This window comes from Tamandua tetradactyla, chromosome 1 (assembly GCF_023851605.1).
Source record: "Tamandua tetradactyla isolate mTamTet1 chromosome 1, mTamTet1.pri, whole genome shotgun sequence".
In the NCBI taxonomy this organism is placed as follows: Eukaryota; Metazoa; Chordata; class Mammalia; order Pilosa; family Myrmecophagidae; genus Tamandua; species Tamandua tetradactyla.
This window is the reverse complement of record NC_135327.1, coordinates 39,691,405-39,712,918: the sequence shown is the minus strand read 5'-3', so window position 1 is coordinate 39,712,918 and position 21,514 is coordinate 39,691,405. Positions and strand designations below refer to the sequence as shown.

The 21,514-nt window shown below is 38.5% G+C and overlaps 1 protein-coding gene across 13 annotated transcripts in view; it reads right to left on the bottom strand.

Moving 5' to 3' along the window:
* The window catches only part of RALGAPA2 (Ral GTPase activating protein catalytic subunit alpha 2), a 426,648-nt gene that overhangs the window by 254,136 nt on the left and 150,998 nt on the right, over positions 1-21,514 (bottom strand). For 11 of the 13 annotated variants that reach the window (XR_013157020.1, XM_077114762.1, XM_077114723.1 and 8 more), the window contains 6 exons: positions 18,704-18,815; positions 11,660-11,897; positions 10,258-10,422; positions 6,629-6,800; positions 4,087-4,259; positions 1,211-1,336 (listed from right to left, as the gene is read on the bottom strand). Coding sequence is in view for 12 of the 13 variants with exons in the window: in XM_077114762.1 (XP_076970877.1) it covers positions 1,211-1,336; positions 4,087-4,259; positions 6,629-6,800; positions 10,258-10,422; positions 11,660-11,897; positions 18,704-18,815 (986 nt within the window). In the remaining variant the exon portion in view is untranslated. Of the gene's footprint in view, positions 1-1,210; positions 1,337-4,086; positions 4,260-6,573; positions 6,801-10,257; positions 10,423-11,659; positions 11,898-18,703; positions 18,816-21,514 lie in introns of all 13 variants that reach the window. The other 2 variants (XM_077114742.1, XM_077114772.1) reach the window with 2 other exon arrangements.

Below are 21,514 nucleotides of genomic sequence, written 5' to 3'. Positions count from 1 at the left end.
ATAATAAAGAAAACTAAATGGCAAGAATGGGCATTGATACTAGACACAATTTTAGCATGAATGTGTTTTTCAGTGTAAAATACATTGTTCTCAGTTTATAAGTCTAAGCATTTACTTCTTTGCTTTCTATACTCTCTCACAGCCAAAAGTGGTTTGAGAAACTGTATAGATTAATGCTGTGGAGGTTTGAATCTGTGGTATACCCCAGAAAAGCCATGTCAGCTGATCTTCATTCAATATTGCTGGGTGGTATCTTTTGACTCTTTCCATGGAGATAGGAACCACCCAATTGTGAGCGGTAACTTTTGATTAGATGATTTCCATGGAGATGTGTCTCCACCCATTCAAGGTGGGGTTGCTTATTAGAGCCTTTAAGACAGAACCATTTTGGAAAAAGCTTTAGAGCCACTAGAGCCACCAGAACCAAGAGAATCCACACAGCCAGAGACCTTGGAAATGAAGGAAAATGCCTCGCGTTGAATCAAGAAGCCAGGAGAGAAGGCCAGCAGATATCACCATGTGTCCTCCCAGCTGAGAGAGAAACCCCGAACTTCATCGGTCTTTCATGAGTAAAGGTAACCTCTTGTTGGTGCTTTAATTTGGACATTTTCATGGCCTTAGAACTGTAAACTTGCAACTTAATTCCACTTTTTAAAAGCCATTCCATTTCTGGTATATCACATTCTGGCAGCTTACTAACTAGAACAAATGCTATTAGAAGTTATTGACTCCAGCCTCAGCCCAGTCTACAAGCTGCTGGATGCTACAAACCCAGTCTACAAACTCTTTCACAAGTGTGTTCAGCATTCCATTCTCACTCCCCACAGGAGATGCCCTGAACTTTTACTTCTCCCCAATGCCCCTCCCTATACACCTGCCTGGCCCTGCCTTCCACAAAACTTGCTGCTTCACCTGACCAGCTCTAACACTCCTACCGCCCACCTACTCCAGCCAGTCTGGACTTCTTTCTCCTCAAACATGCTAAACTTGAAAACAAGTAGATATATACAAAAAAGTGTACTGATACATAAAATAAATAGTGAAAATATTTCATTAGCAGAAATCATATCTTTGCAATCAAATAAAAAAGTAAATTCACTTGAAATAAATAAAACACAGTTAAAATAAATACAGAAAGCAATACTTCACGCAGCCTTTTCCCTAGTTACAGCCTATGGTCCCTTGTACAAAAAAGCAAAGATGCTGGTACCCTGAGAAGCATCTGTGCTCGGCTGCCCAGCGATATCAGATGCACTGCTGCTGCGCAGGAGCTGTGGCAGCTCCACCCCCAGGCGGCCAGGCTCCATGCAGGGGGCACCTTCGGCCTCCTCCACTTCTGTTGGCAGGAAAACAAAACACACAGTGTTATTTAAAAATAACTTTGCCACTTAAAACAACCAATTTGAAACATGAAGTCGTAGTTTTTTGTTTTTTTTTTTTCTTTGCCAAAGTTGTACAAGATAATCTGCACTGCTGTCACAAAGTTTTTTACATTTGGAAACACAAACACTCCACTCCGTGGATGCATTTTCCTCTTAAGTTCTACAAGGCTTATTTCTTTTCTAAAGTGAAGTAAATAATAAAAAAATAAGAGAAAGCCACAAAGTGGTTGAGAAATTTAAAGGTCATATTGAATTTCGTGGGCAAGGAAAGAAAGATCCAGGAGATGTACAGAATGGGTGAGGATAAAGTCTTTCTCTCCCTCTCTCTCTCTCTCTCTCTCACTCACACACACACAAGTAAGGGAAGATAAAAGCAAATGGGAATTTTCACTCTATTATTCCTATCAACAGATAAATGTACAACTGTTCTAAAGAAAATACTATAATTATTTAACGGCTGATATCATCAAACACAATACTGAATTAACCACTGAAGTACCAAAATGGTCCACTGGTATTTTTAGATAATACACATATGACACCAAGTAGAGAACCACAGATGGGTACTGATCACTGGATAAACAGCTAGTATTATTACAAACTATTCACTCTTGGAGGATGCATTCCCTTCTAGGTCATTTTCAAACCTCACAGTTCATTTCAATCTCTAAGGACTACCCAAAGGCACTGGAGAACAGCCCCACACTCCCTCTCTAGAGTCACAGCTTTGGCCTTGCTCCAACTTTTGCCTGGATTATTATAATATCCTGTTCCTGTATAATGACCTCTTCTTGCTATCTTCATTTCTATCCTCTGTGCAGCCTCCAGTAAGGGCCCTCTACAAGAGCAGCCTGACTACACAATCCTCAGTTAGAAAGCAGCTGGGGCCCTCCATCCCTGCAGGCTCAAGCCTGTGTCCTTGGGGTGAACACAGGGCTCTCCATGGTCTCACCCCACAAACCAATCCAAGCCCACCACAAGGAGCCCTATTCACAAGCAACACTAAACCACCTGGCGCCACTGCTTGCTTCACCCTTGTTGGTTCTCCTAGCTCACCTAGGCAGCTGATTCTCTGGGAAACCTCCTCTGGCTAATCTCAGAGAAGGGTCCAGTGGGCCTCCCTTGGCTAACAGACCGCTCCCTCATGGCTCCTTCCCATAATGTTCTGGGCACACCATCCTACAGGACTATGTGTCCCTACACATAAACCTTCCACCATTTCCTTCACTAAATTCCACACTCACTCAAATAGCCATGCAACTTTACATCTGCATCACTGTAATCGTATTTTCCAAAAATTTTAGTTAGCTAAAGTTTAACAACTCCTCAAAATTCAGCCTGTATTAACTCACTTGACCATGCCACCCAATTCCTCACCCAAAGTAGAGACTTGCTGCCAGCGTGCCATCCTGTGTGTAAAACTTTAACCCAGTTATAAGCCAAAGTGATTGCTCGCCCTAACCGAGAAGTTGCATTTAGGAAGATTCTAAATGTAATACATAGGATTTCAACAAAACAATTGCTCCTTTATTTTTCTGTCCTCATGAAATTCCAGTTCGAAGCACACTGTACAAATTACAAAACTAAATAGTAAGAAATCTGTGACATCCTTCACTTCCACTCTAAACTACTGGACCATGGCCTAAATTTAGATGCTGATGTGAAAGTGAGCTTGAGGTACAAGCAAAGAACAGCTGAGGCGGCAAGAGGTGTCAGACCCATTAAGGTCACACCTGTCCCAGGTTGCCTTTGCTTCTTTTGTGAGGGCTGAACAGCCAAGAATTGCTCATTTTTCCATAGAGATACACAGGCATATGATCATATGATATATATATATGCCATAGGTCCCAAAGCACTTTGCTTCTAGGCACTTTGGCCTTAAGCAAAACATAAGCCAGCTGACACCAGGCTATCTCCTCTTCCACTTGTCCTTCACTGTTTATTCCAATTACACAAGAACCTGAAACCTTCCAGGAAAATGTTAGATTTGTTAATGAATCTATTATCTGATGTCAGTAGAGGGAGCCCAAGAGCTTCCTAACTTCTGTAATTAATAGGCAAACGCCAGACTTTATGGATAGTTGAAAGAGTGGGTTTTATTCTCTTAAACCAGATGCCAAAAACTGTAGATGCCGGTTTCTGGGATCTGAGCAGAAGCAAGTATGAGCTGGGCCAACACTGCCTGCCAGCATTTTTTAAAAGTAAAGAACATCGCCATCTGGCGGGATGCAAAACGGCCTCCGCACCATCGCTTCCAAATGATCATGTCCACACTGGTCCTCAGCACAATAGAGGGACGAAGAGCCTTCCACCACCAGCTGGTATGCCTTCCTAACAGGCTGGCCTAATGCAGCTTTTAAGGCTTTGTGTTTGTGAAACTCTCAGCAGGCACCTCTCAGATGGAGATGGTCCAAGCCTGCACACATAACTGGAAATGGCCAGGAGCTGGAGCTTCCATGATTTGAGGTGGGAATGACAAGGAGAGCCCAAGGTAAATGTACTGCTCCTGCAGCTTGGTCTTAGGGCTCTGCAGCTGACTGAAATGACACAGTATCAAAAGGAATGCCAAATTCTCCTAGCCCACAATTTAAACCCAATTTCTTGGTCTGTAAGTGTACATTTCTTGGCCTCTTTTCACACTTTATGCTAAAAATACACTCAATATATTTTTTGTATAAATTAATGCCAAACATTTTCTTGATACCTTTTTCCTTTTTAAACAGTTCTTGTACTCCCTCTGCTGGCTTTTTATTTAAGAAAGAGCAGTTTACATTTAAGCCTCTCCCAGGATCAGCTGTAGCAGTTACTCTTTCATAGCAAATTAACACCATTTTGACAGTGATATGCAAACACCAAGACACAGGATTATCTGATATTCTAAAAAGAAAAAGAATAATCATTATAGAATTCCAAATTCCAATCCTGGAAGATCTATTGTTTTGAATATCACACTGTTTCTATTTCAAAGAGCTAAATTCTATCTCAAACTCAAACTATTCACTCTCTCTAAAACCTAGCCACTACAGAGAACCGAAATTTTTAAAGCACTAACTTTCTGGCCTCTTGATAGTTTAAATTACACAAAACCATTACTGAGCCATTGCTTTCTAATACTTCATTCAAAACATCAAAAGAAAGATCAAATAAGAATTATTTAATTACATTTCTTTTGCTATGAAAGAAGTCAGCATGATTTACTTAATCCAGATGCCTGATTATTTTTCAAAGCAATTTCATTCACTCTTTAATCTATTTTATTAAATGGAATGAGGCTCATTATTCAATAACTACAACTCTGAGTTCCATTTACCCCTAGTAAAATGTTGGATAAGCAAAATTAATAGTGCAAATTTCCTAATTCTTAAAGAACTGTGCATAATATCAACACAGGCTTTATAAAAAGCAGTATCTTGGAGTTTCCCCCAGGGTAATTAAATCCCCAAACTTTGCAAAGGTGATTCAGTCCCAGTCCTAACAGAGGAGTATTTCCCAGCAACTGGGCATGACCTGGAAGTCTGAGGACCAGATGCAAAGGCAGCTACGCAAGTTTTGACTATGTCCCCTTTTCACAAAAAGGAGAAATCAATTATCCTTTAATTACTATATTCCAATATTCCTAAAAAAGAAAAAATGAAATCTAGCATTTGCATGGTCTGCAAGTGCTACAGATTGATAAATACCCCCAGTATAAAAGTAGTTAAAACTGTAAAGCACCTGGAAGGAATTGTTCCCAGAAAGGAATAAAGGGAAATCACTGAAAATGCTAGTTCTACCTCTATATGTTTATTTATGTAGCAATTCATATTAATGGAAATATAGTTGCTTTGACTTTCCCAAAATACAAACACCATTTGTTGGACCTTCTAAAATTCTGCTACCTCCAAATAAAGTAGTATCCTGTTGTAAGAACCACAAATGTGTCCAGATGTTGCCAAATGTCCCCTGGGAGGTCAAAATCACCCCTGGTTCAGAATCACTCCTCTAAATTACATTCAACTTCTGTTGGAATTGTGTAGAGACATACAGCAATCAAAAAGATTTCTTGTAAGCCCAATTTCAGACAAACTAGTTAAAAAAACCTTAAGTGAAACTACATGGAAAAATAATGGACTGTGAAATACAAATTTTCAGCATGAAAAATATTCTTTTTATATATTTATCAGCCAATAGTTCAAAATTATTTACAAATATTTTATAAATCATCTCTAAGCAGTAGTGTTTTTTAATCATATAAGCTATTAATCAGTATTTTGACTGGTGACTGTCTTCCCATGTACAATTCTTAGTAGTTCCCATTTTCTGTCTTTACTAGAGCCAAAAAACTTGCTAAGAAGCTTCTCAGTCCTTGTTCTCAGTAAAACTAACATCTTCCCTCATATTCTGTAAACTAAACAATACAGTATTTTGTGTATTCATCAAAAGAATCAGATTTTAATTTTGCTCTGCTAAACCACAGTATGGCATAAAGTAGACACATTTAGGCTATCCCCAATATTAAATAAATAATAACTATAAAGCTAAATGTCTGAAAATAAAAAGAACATGGAAATATTTGCCTCTTTAGCAAGAAGATTCAGTGCACTTTAGAATCACTGAAAAAAAACTAGATATTAGTCAAAGAATTCACTGTAGAGCAAGCTTAATCCTTTTGTTGAGGTGACTAAGCCCCAAATCACTCAGATCTCAAAAATCAGTATGGCTTTGCATAAATTGATCATAACTTTATACACGAATATGATTTATTAACTCCAACAAAGTCTCTTGCCTGCATGGTTTTTCCAGTTTATTCATTTTGGAAGAAGACACAGCAAGCATTCTAACACTGACATACTCAAAACTTCTGCAAAAGTTCATGGAAAATTCCCTTCCTCTCCAGAGGTACTCTGTAGAAGAAACACTAAGACACAGCTCGCTGTTTTCCCCCTATTGACAATTTTTTCCCTAATCCTTCTTAACTGTGAATGCAGATAAGTAAGGAGACAAAATTTTTTTTTTGCTTTTGTTTTAGTAATTTCTACTCAGTGCTCAAGTACAATAAAAACAATCATTATTGTCCATGGGAAATGATCAGAAAGCTCAATGGCCCAGCATGCTCACATAGTGTGGTGAATATGAGCAAAGGAGCAAGGCACAGCAGCAAGCGGAGGCAGCCTGAAACAAGGGTGGACACAGGAGAGAGCATTTACAGTACCTGACAGTCTGTGAGGGCAAGAGGAGTAAGAGAGACCAGGTAAGAGGGCGCTCACGGTGTGCAGGAGGAGCGGCACGCTTTTAGTGGCGGGCAAAGCCTCACAGAGGTGGACACAGTTGCTGATAGACTGGCTGCGCTTAGCTTCCAGGAGAGACAAAGTGACAATCCGGTCAGAAGAGCATCAGGACCTTTCGCCTCCTTTTTATTATTGCTTTTCTCTGGGCTATCTTGAAACATTTAAAGGAAGTCATTTTAAACTGTAAAGGAAGTCAATACCAAGCACAGCATTTAAGCATAGTCTCTAAATACAGTCGGATTCCAGTCAGCCATTCTGATGACAAAGGAGAATGGAAGATCCATAAATAATCAATTTTTATTTTGGAATGCTGTATATATTAGTCTTTCTCTTTTTGCTGATGTACATCAGATTCACTTTGGGGTTCTTTGCTGATTTGGTCAAACATTACAGTCAATTTTCCCTTTCTAAGGACACACACAAAGACTATAGTGAGAGAGAGGGAAGAGTCGCGTGTGATTAAAATCATTCTATAAATAATAAACAATTCACACAGGTTGGTTTACTGAGAGTTGCCTATTCTAAAAAGCAAATCACTTAGTAAATTAACTAACCTAAAATCTTAAGAATACATAAAAGTTAAAATGAACACTAAAAGATCTGATATTTGGAAAAGGTTAAAAAATCTCCATGAAATCAATCCTTCTATATCATATTTCATGCTCATTATATCCAAAAATTCTTAGTGTCAGCTTTAGGATGTTCTTAAGGTTTCTATACATTGTCAGCCAAATAAATATTTGAGAAAATGGATGGGTTTAGGAGGACATGCCTCATATATATATGAAACCACCATCAGCAAAATCAGTTTTATCCTTGTAAAAAAACATGAAACTTGAATTTGCTGTTTTAATGTTTTTACGTAGCTATTTATTTAGTATCAAGAAAACAGAACTACAAATGGCAGTGACACATTTGCAAAAACTGAAATAAACTTTTTACTTTATTGTCCTTTTTCCCAATCCTTTGCCTATTCAAACTTCCAGTAAAAGTAACAATCTGCAATGTTACAGCAAAAATTCACATATGTGTAAACAATCATGTTTAAATGAAAACAGCTCCCATGACAATATCAAAGGACTTCAAATTTCCTGAAAGATCTTTTCATCTCTCAATATGTGAGAGACTTTTCATCTGACTGCTTTTTAAAAAATATTTTTATAAATCAAATAATTGTACATTTTCCAAAATTGATCACAAGTATTTTAGAAATAAAATATGAAATCAATATTTTGTATAGAAATTAAGACTTGCTTTGATCACACTGTCATTTTAGGTATCTAATATTTTAACAACAGTCACACATAGGGACAAAGTTGTCTTTCTGCATTGGCAAGCACTGGGAATGAAACCTGGGTCTCTGGCATGGCAGGCAAGAACTCTGCCTGCTGAGCCACCATGGCCGGCGAGGGACAAAGTTTTATTTTACAAATTTTGAACTTTCCTTGTCAGCCCTCTTAAGGTACAAACTAGCATACTCTCAATTCATTATCACTTCTCTACTCTTCAACTGCTTATTTTCATTTTGTCCCTACACTCATCATTGATGTTTTCTATACTAACTGTAACCTGTTGGACAAATCATAATATAATAATTTAAAATTTTTCTCTTACTGGGATTAGGGGAAAAAAAGTCACTTTCATATGGGTCATCAATAATAAACACCTTATTGCTAAAAGGGGCAAAAACTGACTTTACAAGCTGTTATTCTCTTATAAAAAGGTGGCTTCTACACAAATTACATTCTACCATGAAAAAATTCTGGACCTTTTTAAAAGAAGTAAAGGTGAATTTCCATTAGGCAACATAAAAATATCAGAACAAAGCAAATCCACTGATATTTAGTTCATATAGGTTGATTTTGTAAAACACCATGAAAGTAATGATTTCAAAGGCCATTGGTTTTACATGCAACAGAAAACATTCATAATATTTTTTAATTTTTTAAAATAGAAAATATATACAAATGCATCCATACATAAAGATAATAATAGCTCTCTTGCAATAGTGCTCATTATTTTAACTATCTTTCAAAGGTTATGACTCCAACTGCCATTTTTTGTTAATTTAATAAGCTACAAAGTCTGGACTTGTGGCTCTTATGTGATATACTCCATGAATACCCTTACATGATCTTTGTAAAAGTGCCTGTTTTTGCAATACCTGGCTTCTCAGGTACCCCAAAACACCAATAAGCACAGCCTCGCAGGCGTACTTTCATCGAACAGTTTTTAGAACATACTAGTGCCTCTAGCATATTGTTGGTGCCCTCAATGTTGGTTTAAAATAACTGCTGAAAGCTAAGTCGCAATCTCTTTTATGACTATGCTGTAGCCAAGCAGTGGCATATGGAGCATTCAATACACAATAATTTGCTGCTCACTAAATGTGGTGGGAATAAAATTTAATAATGCTTTGAATTATCTTTTTTTTTTTTACTATAATTGTGATTGAGAGGCAGTGGGAAGTCTGGGCAGCTTGGGTAAGTGCCAGTTTTGTGACAATCCTCTGTTCTGACCCCTTTTTTTAAAGAATCCAGGGATGCAGGAAAATAGTTTTTAGGCTTTGGAAGGAAAAAAGGAAATCAGTGAATGAGCCTCTTGCCTGTTACCAGGAATTAGGTCTTTCCTCAGGGTAGAAATTGAAGGGAAGCAGGATGAAGTACAATAAGAGGTACATGTAAATAAGGTGATCCTTACCCATAAATGCTAAAGCAAAGAGCCTGGGAAAGTTAGGGCTAAGGCAGAATATATTTTCTTAAAAACTCCAACAGGATTCTAAGCCATCTGTATTAAACCTTTACTGAGCACTGTAAAACATGTGAGTTAAAATGAATCTTTGTTTTATGACTAGAGGATCTTATGCTTTTCAGAAATTAACAAGCTGAACATCAATTACAATTTCCTGGAATGACTGATATGAAAAACTAAGAGACTGGGATGAATTTGTTTTAAACCTAAGTGGCAGCCTGAAAGTCACTGGAGAGGCTCTATCGTTCTTATTAAACAGTGGATATAAACTGACTTTTAAAAGATTTCTTTTTTTTTGTCTTAAGAGTAAAGTATAATAAAGCAGTTTGATTAATTGGGGTTCTAGGTCAACTTCTTGCCATTCTGAGTTGGCAATAAGGACGACATCTACAGGCATGAAAAGTTCAATTTTATGAAGAAGCAAAGCATTAAAATGTCTCCATTCAGTCCTAAAAACTAAGTGCAACAATCTCTTTTTTGGCTACGTTACACTGCCATACTTCCCAATTAATAAATATTGTTTAACAAAGACAATAATGTAATATGTTTAAGAATCTATACTCTTCAGGGTTCAAACAAAACCTCCATTTTATTTTGCACAAATACCTCACTCAATATTAGCATCTCAAGTTCCTTTATTACACAAAGGAGGATTTAGAAATAAATATCAAGAACTGAGATTTGAAAAGCAGCCAGAATAAAATATTAAAAAAGATAAAGATTCCATTTAAGAAAAGGTGTGAATTATTTAACTCTAAGTCCTGAGTGAAATTGAAAGTCATTTAAAACACTTGATTCTTTTAAATCCATTTTATACTGCAAATAGGACATTAATAAATATTTAGATAAACGTTTACCAGTTGCTTTTTGGCGAACGATGTTTCTAGCTTTCTCAACTCCTGGTGCTCCAGATGTGGTGGCACTCCGAAATCTCATTGGTTCGGTCATATCTGGGTGGCTCCTCCAGCTGAGAGAAAAGGATCTCCCCACCGCAGTCCCTTTCTGAGAATCTAGAACACAGCCTGATAAAAGATAAGACAAGAAAATAATCTAAAGCCTTCATTGGCAGTCATTTCATAGCCTGTGTTGCTCAGCAAATTGTGTATACACAATGGCCAGATTGTTTTGTTGCAAAGTAGGTACCACTCCCTTATACTGCAATTTAGGAAGTTATTTATAAATCAGTTATGTAAAAATTCCATTGCCAAAGTACTTTTCAACAATTGCTAACAGTCTCATGAAAATCATCATATCTTCATAGTATACACGTCAATATACAAGGTCAAATGAAGTTATGCCACTGGTCCCAGGATACTACAAAGACCACACAGAGCTTATAAACTGAAAAAAAACAGAGAACTTGATGTCAGGATGACATCCTATCCTGTAGATGCCAACCATTCCACTACATAAATTCCCAAAAGAATTTTATGCCCTAATGTAGATTTAGTCAAGTGAGCAAGGACTATAAAAATCTACAAATAATACAAAATCGTATTTTAGCAAAGTACAGAATAATAAAAAGATGTAGTCCGAGATCAGCTTATCTTTTTTCATATACTCTGGTCAAAGGTCAAGGAACTAAAATAAAGACAGGAGGAAAGAGAAGGAAAGACTTAAGAGAGGCACCCACAGGAACAATGTTGGCCAGTTCTCATCTCACAGCCAAGCCCCCCTGAATGTATTCTGTTTTCACTCATCTAGTGCTAAGAAGGCAAATATTTCTAGAGCGAAAATTTATATCTTTTTTTTTTTTAGAATAAAGAAACACAATAAATAAATCAGAAATATAGGTCATTATTGTTAATTAAATAATTGCGTGTTTAGTACCATTCCAAAAAAATAGTGTTTTTAAAGTTGTGTTTGCCTTCCTGAGACCAGTTCCTCTCTTCCAATGAGTTAAGTGCTCAGACAGTGAGAAGGAAGAAAATACTTTGGGGATGGCAAGTAGATGACAAGACTTCAGGAAATGGTTTCTTTGTGAATGGGGATTATAATAGTGTCTACTTCACAGGGCAAGCAAGAAGGTGAAGGAGAGACTGGGCACAAGCACTAACCACTGCTACTGCTGCTTCATCTTCCCTTTTAGGCAATTCATCAGACTCATTAAAGAGAAAAAGCAATAGGAGACATAATCTAATGCTAAATGAGACATGTAATGCTAAATGAGAAATTTCATGCACTACTTGCTTAGATATAAAAATACAGACTCTTCCCCAGTCTTTCACATTTGGTGTTTCCCCATAAGTGTGGAAATACCTTTGCCTCTTTGCTTCTTTTCCTTTTGTTCACTTAATTTATCCAGAGGTAGGTTTGTCATCTCCACTCCATAAACAGTTCTGGCCAGGACAGCTGTCAGGGAGTCCATGCTGTTGGCCCATTCATTAATGAGCTCCTCCCATTCCGTGAGGGAAGATAGCACACCAAGAAAGTCATCCCAGAGCTCCCGAGAAATAAACACACAGAGATTTGCCCGGATCCAGGCCACGATGAGTGTCTACAACAAACCAACCAGGAAGAGAATGCAATCACCTTCATTTGGGAAAAGCAAGATTTGTCACAAAATATTTTTAATTACTATTAATAAAATTAGTTCTAAAATTAAAAGAGCTTTTAGATGTTATTTTTCATTTAATTTCTCAAAATTCATTTGATCAGGTGTAATCGGGATTTGAGCTACTGTGAAATTATTTATCACTGTAAACAGTGTCATTCTAGGATCTGGTTGTGCGTTCTGGCTACAACGAGCACATTCTGGCTATGAGGGAGAGTAAAAGCCCCTTCTATGACAGCTTTTCAGTTCCCTGAGATGACTCTTTCCTTCAGTCTCCAAAAATGGCTCCTTCTCTTCTACTATATATAAACCTCCACCCCCATCAATTCCTCCCTGATTTTCAGCAAATGAACCCCATGCAGACTTGAGAGGAAATGGAAACCATTGAATGAGCACTCCTTCAACCCCTCCCCACAAGACCTACACTCCTTGCCTGTACTTACACTCAGCTTCTCCTCCACCTGCTGGCTTTTGCTCTTCTTCACTGGTCTCTTCCGCCCCCCTCATGCTACAGCCCTTCCTCAGATATGATGTGTTTTAACCCCATCCCCCTTTTCTCTCCAACCTCCCCTACTTCCCCAGCTTTTCCCATCAGCATTTATACAATTCTTCCTCATTTTAAAAACAAACCAAGGTCTCTTCCCCTCCATCTTTTTTTTTACTTGCAAGTGTGCCCATATATCCTCTTACATGTGTATCTAGTAAATTTCTTACCTACTTGTTTCAAAACAAACAAGCCAACCAAAAATTTCCCTTGAGCCCAGATTCTCCCCTCTAACTAGCATATTAGTTTTTTCCTCTCCCTCCAAAGTTGAACTTCTTGAAAGAATGCTCTATACTTGCTCCAACTCCACTTCCTCATCTCCCATTAATGCTCACCTGACCGCTCTCGCTTTTGTCCTTCCTGTGCCATGGAGCCTTCTGCCATGGCTCTAATTTTCATCTATGTGCCTATGACCTCTGCATCTCCATGTCCAACCCATATTTCTTTGCTGATTTCTGACCTTGACCTATCAAACTTGCTCATATAGCCAGCAGAAACCAATAATACAGTATAACAGCAAAAAGAATTCAACTACCTTCACTTCAAATTTGTACCACCTCCTTAATTTCACATTTCAATGGACAGGATGACCCTAAAACCAGGTGCCTGAGCCATGATCCTGAACTCTACCCTTGACTCCTCATCCTTCCTCATTTTCCCTCAGCTGATCACAAAACCCTGTCAATACTATTCCTTCAATCTTTCTCTAATCCATCCATAGTTATCACCATCTTTACTGGCATTTTCTGAGTTCTGATCACCTTTTTTCTCTCACCTAGAGTTGTCACCAGCCCCACCTCCATTATCCCCATGAGGCCACAGTTATCTTTTCAAGATGTAAATTTCTTCAGGTAGCTACCATTATCCTCCAGAAAATGCCTAAATTTCTTAAAACGGATTCTATAAAATCCTTCCTGACTGGGCCCGGGGCCACACCATCCAGCCTCACTTCCTTCCACATCCCGAGAACTTGGGCTGCTCCAACCTGTTTCATAAAGATTCTCCAAGTTCCATGGCCTGGTCAATTTAGCCCCCAGCCTTTAAACATATTCCTTTCTTCCCTCTCCTCCCTCCTTTTAGGCTCTGTAACTCCCGATTATTCTTCAGATCAGAACTTGGACATAACTTTCTCCAAGAAGGCAGCCCTGGAACCCACTCCCACAAGTCTCCACTAATCATCTTGCAGTCCCCACAGTTCTCTGTATTTCCCTATCAGATTATGAACCACTCCTTTAAGACTCTATCCACTTCTCTGATTATCTCCATTCATCTTAAAGTCCATAAGCACTATAACTAGTCACACTGGGCAATCTTACAGGACAATTATGCTTATATTCTGTAAATTTTCTTACCTTGAACTTGCCCAATTCCTTATCTCTGCCAAAACAGTTCATGTCCTTTAAAATTCAAATAAAAAATGTATCTCTCTGATAAGCTAAGATATCCATCTTAGGACATTAAAATTTCCATGTTAACTGTAAAAATATTTGTATATTCATAGGTCATAGCAACATAGGTCATTACTATAGCAATGCAGATATTTGCAAGAACTTTCTACTTGATATTTTGAGAACATTCAGTTTTGACAGATGTTCAAATGGTATCTAAGTTAGTGTTTAATACTGAGAATTTATGAACTTTGCTATCTGAATATGCAGATTTTTCCTTATTGCCTTAATTTTAAATTGGCTTATGAAACTTACTGCACAAACACAGACTTTACAATGATTATATGAATACTTTATTTAAATATGCTTATGGTTAAGCTAACTAAGATATCCATCGTTGGTGTTTGGTTTGTTTTCTTAAATTAAAAAAAAAAAATGTATCTCTCTGAATCTCCACATAGCCACATCTATCTAAGATGTACCCCAAATACTTTCCTTATACCCAAACTCAGTATAATCCCCTGACCTGCTGTCAAAGCTAAATGTACTACTTAAGGTAGATAGCAGCTTGAAAATATTTTGTCCAGTCCATATGCAAATATGCCCACCACCATTGTCAGGAATTGGACTGGGGATGGGGTAAGGGTGAATTTGCTACATTTTTTCCAAAAATTGTGTGTGTGTGTGTGTGTGTGTGTGTATTTTTTTTATTTTTAGAAGAAAATTTTTTTTCTTTACCATTCACACAGGAAACTGTGAGAAATAGAAATCAGTCTATAGGCAATGTGAAAAATCACATTTACAATGATCCTTCTGCAATGTACCTGCTCTCTACATTTTGCTTCGTGTAAACTACACTTTTTGAAGTGGTAAATAGGTTAAAGTGGATCTAAAGCAGATAAGTATGTTGAAAACAAGATTGTACACACCCATATTTAACAATGTGATTCTAAAATGAACTTTTTAAAAATTAAGCATAATGGGAAAGAAAAAAATCAAATGATTTTTTATGACAAATATTTTTATTATCAGGTTCTGCTTATTTATTTTTACACTTCTGTTTTCAAAATGAGTTTGGTCATTACTAGAGAATGCATAAATATAACAACATTAATGAAAATTAGAAGAAAAATATCATCTTAAATGAGCAAGATGAGCAAGAGAAAGCAGAAGCCGATAATGTTACTAGGATTTGGCCTTATATTTTATTACAGAACTTACTTCAGAAGAAAAGATAATTCCATTGTGATAGCTTGGCAGCCACTTTAATGTGGTAAGATGCCCTACATTGGGAATCTTGTGCTGGTTTCACTTTACCTCTTATAAATAAGGGCAGAATGACATCTTCCAGCTTATAAAATCCCTCTTAGTGTATATCAGAAACATTTGCATGGACTTCTTAAATCATCATCATAATTCACAATGAACAATGTTGCCAACCAGAGCAAAATCAGAAAAGACAGTCTTGGTCAAGGGCAAGGGGCAGTACCTTTGGATATGAAAACAGGGCATCTTTCTCATAAATTAACTTTTCCTAAAAGGAAAAGGGAAAAAGAGAGCCCTCGACTCTTGATTCTGCCACTAACTTCGTTTGTGATCTTGGGTCTTTCTGAGACTCTTATCTTTCATTAAAAATAAAAGAGCTGAATAAGATCATCTTTAAGGCTCTTTCAGTGCTGAAATTCAATGTTTTATCAAATACATCTCCGCATACAGCTGTATGTATCAACACCTTAACTCATAAATCACTCCTTTTCTTACATACATTTGCTAACCACATTCTATATTTCTCTACTCACCAACTTAAGGGGACTACATAAATTGAAAATAATGGCTCATATATAAATAGAAAGATGACAGTCCAGTTCCCTGATAAAACTTCAGAGCTTCAAGCAAAAGGTCACCTTTCCTACTGAAAACTTACATCCTAGGAATCAGAACATTTCTATGACAACTGATTAAAACATCAGCCTACTTAGGGCAATCACCCTGGAAAGGGACAACCCTTTGTTTGGTAAATATTTACTTAAGACTAACCATCATTTGAAGGAAATTTGTCAAACCCGATTAGGTACTGACAATAAAATAAACACTAAAGGAAAAATTAAGAAAAAAAGATAATAATGACTTGAAATGTCCTGTCCCCCTTTAACAATGTCCTTATTCAAATTAAAGGGAAAAAAGAAAGTACTGGCAATTTTAGACCATCTACATGACCAAGTGAATACTAATCAGAGAACATGTCTGTTTACTATAAGATTAAGATGATTCCACTGTGATGGCTCGACAGGTCTGTTGAGATTAGCATTTTTCTCTCCCCATGAATTTCATAAAAAGACTTGGTAAGGGTGTGCAAGGGTAGTTCAGTGGTAGAATTCTCGCATGCCATATGGGAGACCAGGGTCTAATTTCTGGTTCACACACTTCCTGCCTATCCCCACACCAAAAATTCAACAAATGGTGCTGCAATAATGGGATACTCACAAGGAAAAAGAATGAAATGTGACCCCTACCATAAACATACAAAAAAAAAAGACTTGGGAGATCAGGAGATCAGGAGATGATCATCAATCTCAAATGAATCCACTCTGATCCTTATACAACCCTGTAAGGGATAAAGGAATCCTTTCCGACTGTGACAGATGAAGAAAGAGACTTAGAAAAGTAAAGTGCTTTGCTTGAGGCCACACAGCTAGGAAGAGGGAGAGCTGGGATCAGAACCGAGAAGCTGATTCCACAGAGTCCATCCTCTTTGCACTATTTTATGGTTGGTTCTTCATTTAAGCATTGTTCTTCATCTAACCATTGCCAAAATAATTACAACATCAAAATCATTAACAGACTGCAACTAAATCTTCCAGAAAGATCTGACAAAATTTTTCTATTAACAAGGGGATTATTTTTCAAAAAAAAAAAAAAAACAAAAAAACCTCAACTACAGAATGGATTCCTGCTTAATCCTGTGGACAAGTTCTTGCTCTAATTCCAACCAACTCAGCAGGTGATAGGGCCCGCCTTTGGCAACCGAGACTGGCTTTAGCACATGTCCAGCTGGTGGCCCAAGAGGGCTGGGAGCCCACAAAGTCCTGGCACTGAGACTCTCCATGAGTGAAAGCAGAATAAGCACAGTATCTGTATGTCCAGGAAGGCAGCAAAGCAGTAGTCAGTGCCACCTCTAAGGCACCATCAAGGCAAAGTCCTGGTCACATGCAAAAGTATGTTTTGAGCCACTTCATATACCTAGTAACAAGACAATGCAATCAGAGTAAAACTGATTATCGTGTTTTGGAGATAAGTGAGTGCTAGCCTCTCACACATTTTGCATCAATACTGAGATCATTCAATTACATGAAATTATTAAAACAATGTGAACAATTGGATTCTTTTGTGTTTACTGAATTAATTTCTCCCTTTTCACCTTCACTACAGATCCCACTTGTATTCTAGATATACTCTTAATATATATTCTTCAAATCCATTTCAACTGGCAGGGCAGTAAGGTGGTAGGTGAGTTAGCACCTCCTCCCTGTAACTGTCTGCCAACTCATGCTTTCTCCTTTCGATTAGTTCAAAGTCTGGCCATCCAAGCTAATAACTTTCTTTGTGTAGAATGTCACCTTTTCCTAGAACCTTTTCACACTGTTCTCTTTGAGAAATGCTTCATAAACCCCAGAAAACTTTCAACAGCAATGTTGCAGTACCACCTTCAGGAATCTTGAAAACTTGCATCTTCCTAGGTAAGTCATCATCTACTACCCTTTCCCTCCCCATCAAGGGGGTATCTGGGTTAACAGTTCTTCCAGACAATCAGGTACTTGATCCTTCTCACCATGTGTAATGCAATAAAAACAACAACTGTTTCCTTGGCTCTCTGCTCCCAAGTGAAGCCAGCCCAACCCTCATCACTTCACCTTACCTCCTCACCTTATCTAGGACCTCACTTCTACAGTTATCATCTTTCTCTCCCTAAGTATCCTGTTCTCCCTCATTGGACCAGCCCACTGGCAAACAAATATCCTTAATACCACCCACCTTAACCCCACCCCCACAAAGACCCCCACTACAGCTATCTCCCCTTTCTCTCCTTCCTTCCACAGCAATACCTCTGTAAAGCCTTGTGATATCTGCTCCCTCACAGCCCAGGTCTCAATTTCTCTCCATCATCCAATCGGGCTAAATTGTCATTGAATCACTTACCATCTTAAATATTTGCATCTTGTCAGGGCCAATGGTCAACTGCCCTCTCTCCTTTGGGCCAACACTGTCCCCAAGGTGTCCAGGACACACACTCCTCTGACCACCCCTTCTCATCTCTGGCTGGCTCCCTCCCCTCTACTCTAACCCTCTCCCTCTATTACATGGACTCCCCTCCATGGGCAATCCTGTTCAGGCCTGTAGCTTTAAATACCAGGGTCCTAATACACAGACAGCTCCTGCATTTTTATTTCTTGCCTGGACCACCCCTGACCTTACTCCCAGTTCCATGCTTCCATTCATCATCATCCCCTTTACCTCTTCAAATCCACCTACCCTACCATCAAGGTCACCAGCCCTTGTCATCTTTCTAATTTCTCCAACCTCAAGCAAATCAAAAGAGGAAGTAGATGGCAGAGAGGTGGAAAAGCCTAAAAGAAGCCTAGCACCATTTGTAAAGAATAAATCACAACCCCAACGACAAAGGCAAGAAAAAAAAATTTCTCATTAAATTACCAGAAACTTAAAATCAGTTAATGTTATTCTTAAAGTTCTCAATGATTAAACTAATTTGCTGTAAAATTGGATTTGTTTTATTTCATGTTTCAATAAAAAAGACTTACCCTAAACAGTAACCCTGCCAAGCTCTGGGCAAACAAGTCCTTTATTTGTTTATCCTTTGGCTTCTGCATGACAGCTTCTGTTATCCTGAGTAGTATTTGCAACATCTGTTCCCTGGGCCACCCAAAATAAAAGCTTGTATTATTAATCACATCTCCAAAGCACTTTAATCTGAAGGTACAATAAATTCTCCTAAGGACTCAGCAACACTGATTGTCATGTATTACATAAAAGTATTAAAAATCTGGAAGCCACTTACATAATTAATTCCATATTTTATCAAAATAAGCCACCTTATGCTATAATAGTTCTAAAAAATCTGCCTCCTAAACCCACACCAAGAGGCAAGATAACACAGATAAAATCCCAGCTTGCTTTTTCCCCTTGCAAAAAGGGAACCAAGATTGTTTTCTTTCATAGGCACTCAATGAAGAGCTGTGCCTACTAGAATAAGAAAATACTCTTTACTGTCTACATCTCTTATTTCACTTATCTAGAAGGTCTCCCTATCTATCTTTGCAATAGGAAAAAAAAATTACTTTCTGGTCTTTATTTTGAGGACAAACGCAGTCAGTGTCATAAAATGACTGAACTCTATACTCGTATAGGTAGAGGTTGAGGGGAGCTGAGAGGCCATCACTGGACACCTCCCAGAGTTCAAAGATCCTGGCCCTCTGCCAGGGTGCACGCCTGAAATAATGGCAGCCATGACAGCTCAATTCCAGTCTGTTAGGATCTTTATTGGCCCAGGTGGTAGAGGATTTTGAGTAAAAAGCCTTGAAGAGTATAAAACACTACAGAAGAAAAATAACACTGCTGACTATGATGAAGATGAAGATAAGTTCCTTAGAACAGCCAAAGGGCTTTTCATTCTTATAGGTAAATTATATTCTTCACCTCAAAATGTCAGCCCACTTTTTGTTTTCCTGGACTCAGTGGGCACAGACAAACCATTGACTTTTTTGTATGTGAGGAACATCCATTTGTACTCCAAGGGTGATCACCCAGGTTTCCTTTTAACTGCTCCTCAAAGGTCTTCCACACTTATTATTCATTCACCTTTATAACTTTTTCTTTGGCTTTCTGCTCCTTAGTGATGAACCCAAGAACTGGACAAAGTAATCTAGGCCAGGTCAGATAAGGAGATCTTTAGATAATTGTTCTTTTGTGCTTTTTTTTTGAATCTCTGCATATCAGAACAGTATCTTCTCAACACTATGCTGCTCAATCTCATTAAACTTCTAGGGCATAAAGAACTCCAGGGATTTCTAGTCTACTCTGCAGCCAAACTTGATTTTCATCCCCAAGGCTGCTTGTTGGCATGCATTTTCACTACACGCTATCCTGTTTGTTTGCTTGTTCCTGTACACTGCCTAAGGATTCTGGGTGCACTGAAGAGGGAGAACAATCAGGTCATGCGAGATCTGGATACATGTGCGTTGGAGTGCAACAGCGACTTTGAAGAGGAGTGGGGGTGGGGGGGTGGCACAGAGCTGGGGACAGAACGTCACTCACCATATTCAGGGGTACCTAGCCACCTGCCATGTGATGCTTGAGACAACAAACAACCATCCCTGCCAGGCAATAAATGTTTACATACCCATGTAGTGAGCATGATGAGATTAAGAGACATAATTCTCAAATAAAACCTTGGTCATGTTATAAGTAAATGCAAACCTAATTAAAATGCCTAAAAAATGCACAGAGTTATTCCACTTCTGAACCTATGAAAGCTGGACTAGACATGGAATTTCCATGCAGAGTGTCCTGGGAAAAAACGAGGGTGAAAAAAAATTGTCTCCAGTTTGGAAAATCTTTCCTAACAGAAGAAAGACACACAAACTGGTTTGCTACCAGCACACTAGTGTAGGAGCACATGAAATTACAAGTATGTGCCATTCTGTACCCAGCAAACTTTTTAGTTTAAACCCATCTCCTCAAATTGATAGCATTGTTACTGATTCAGACATCAGTTATTTATTATTTGAGCTCCATGTTTCAGAACCTCCAAGACTACAGTCCTGGTCTAAGTCACAGCCAGTTATTGTCATTGTCTTTTATGCTCCACACACTGCCTGTTCCCCATGAGGAAGCCAAAGAGATCTTATGGAAATCAGATTAGATCTCATTCTTGCCCCAAACCCTCTAATATCCTGACAGCACATATACAGAGGTAGCCAGTGTCCTGGCTGTGGCCTGCAAGGCCCCACACATCCTGGCACTTGCTTGCCCCTGTGATCTCACCTCTTCCTACTCCTTCTCTTGCTCCATCCACTCCAACATGGTGGCCGTCTTGTTCTTCCTAAGACACACTTTGTTTCTTTCCTGTTTTCATCCTGTTTCTTGTGGCTTCTGCACTTGTTCCTGTACCAGGCTCGCTCTTTCCTCACCTCCCGATGGCGCATCCTTCCTTCACTTGGGGCTCTGCTCTAATGCTTCTCCCACAAAAAGGCCTTCCCTAGCACCTGGTGAACACAACTCCCCTTCCCTCCACCCGAAGCAACGTGCACCAAACTCAGGACCCTCTGTCCCCTTCTGTAGCTTCACTGTACTTCTTAGTACTTCATACCACCTGAGACCGTTTTATGTGTTAATTACATCTCTGACTCCTATGAGCATGTCAACCTCATGAGGGCAGGGACTTGTCTATGTAGTTCATCATTATTATCTCCAAAGTAGAAACTGGGTGGTTATTACAGGATGGGAAGGAGGGAGGGAAAGTAGCAGGTAGGGGAGGAAGGAAGAAAAGGAGAAAAGAAGAAAAGAAGGGAGGAAGAAAGTGAGAAAGGAAAGATAGCAGGGAGGGAAGGAAG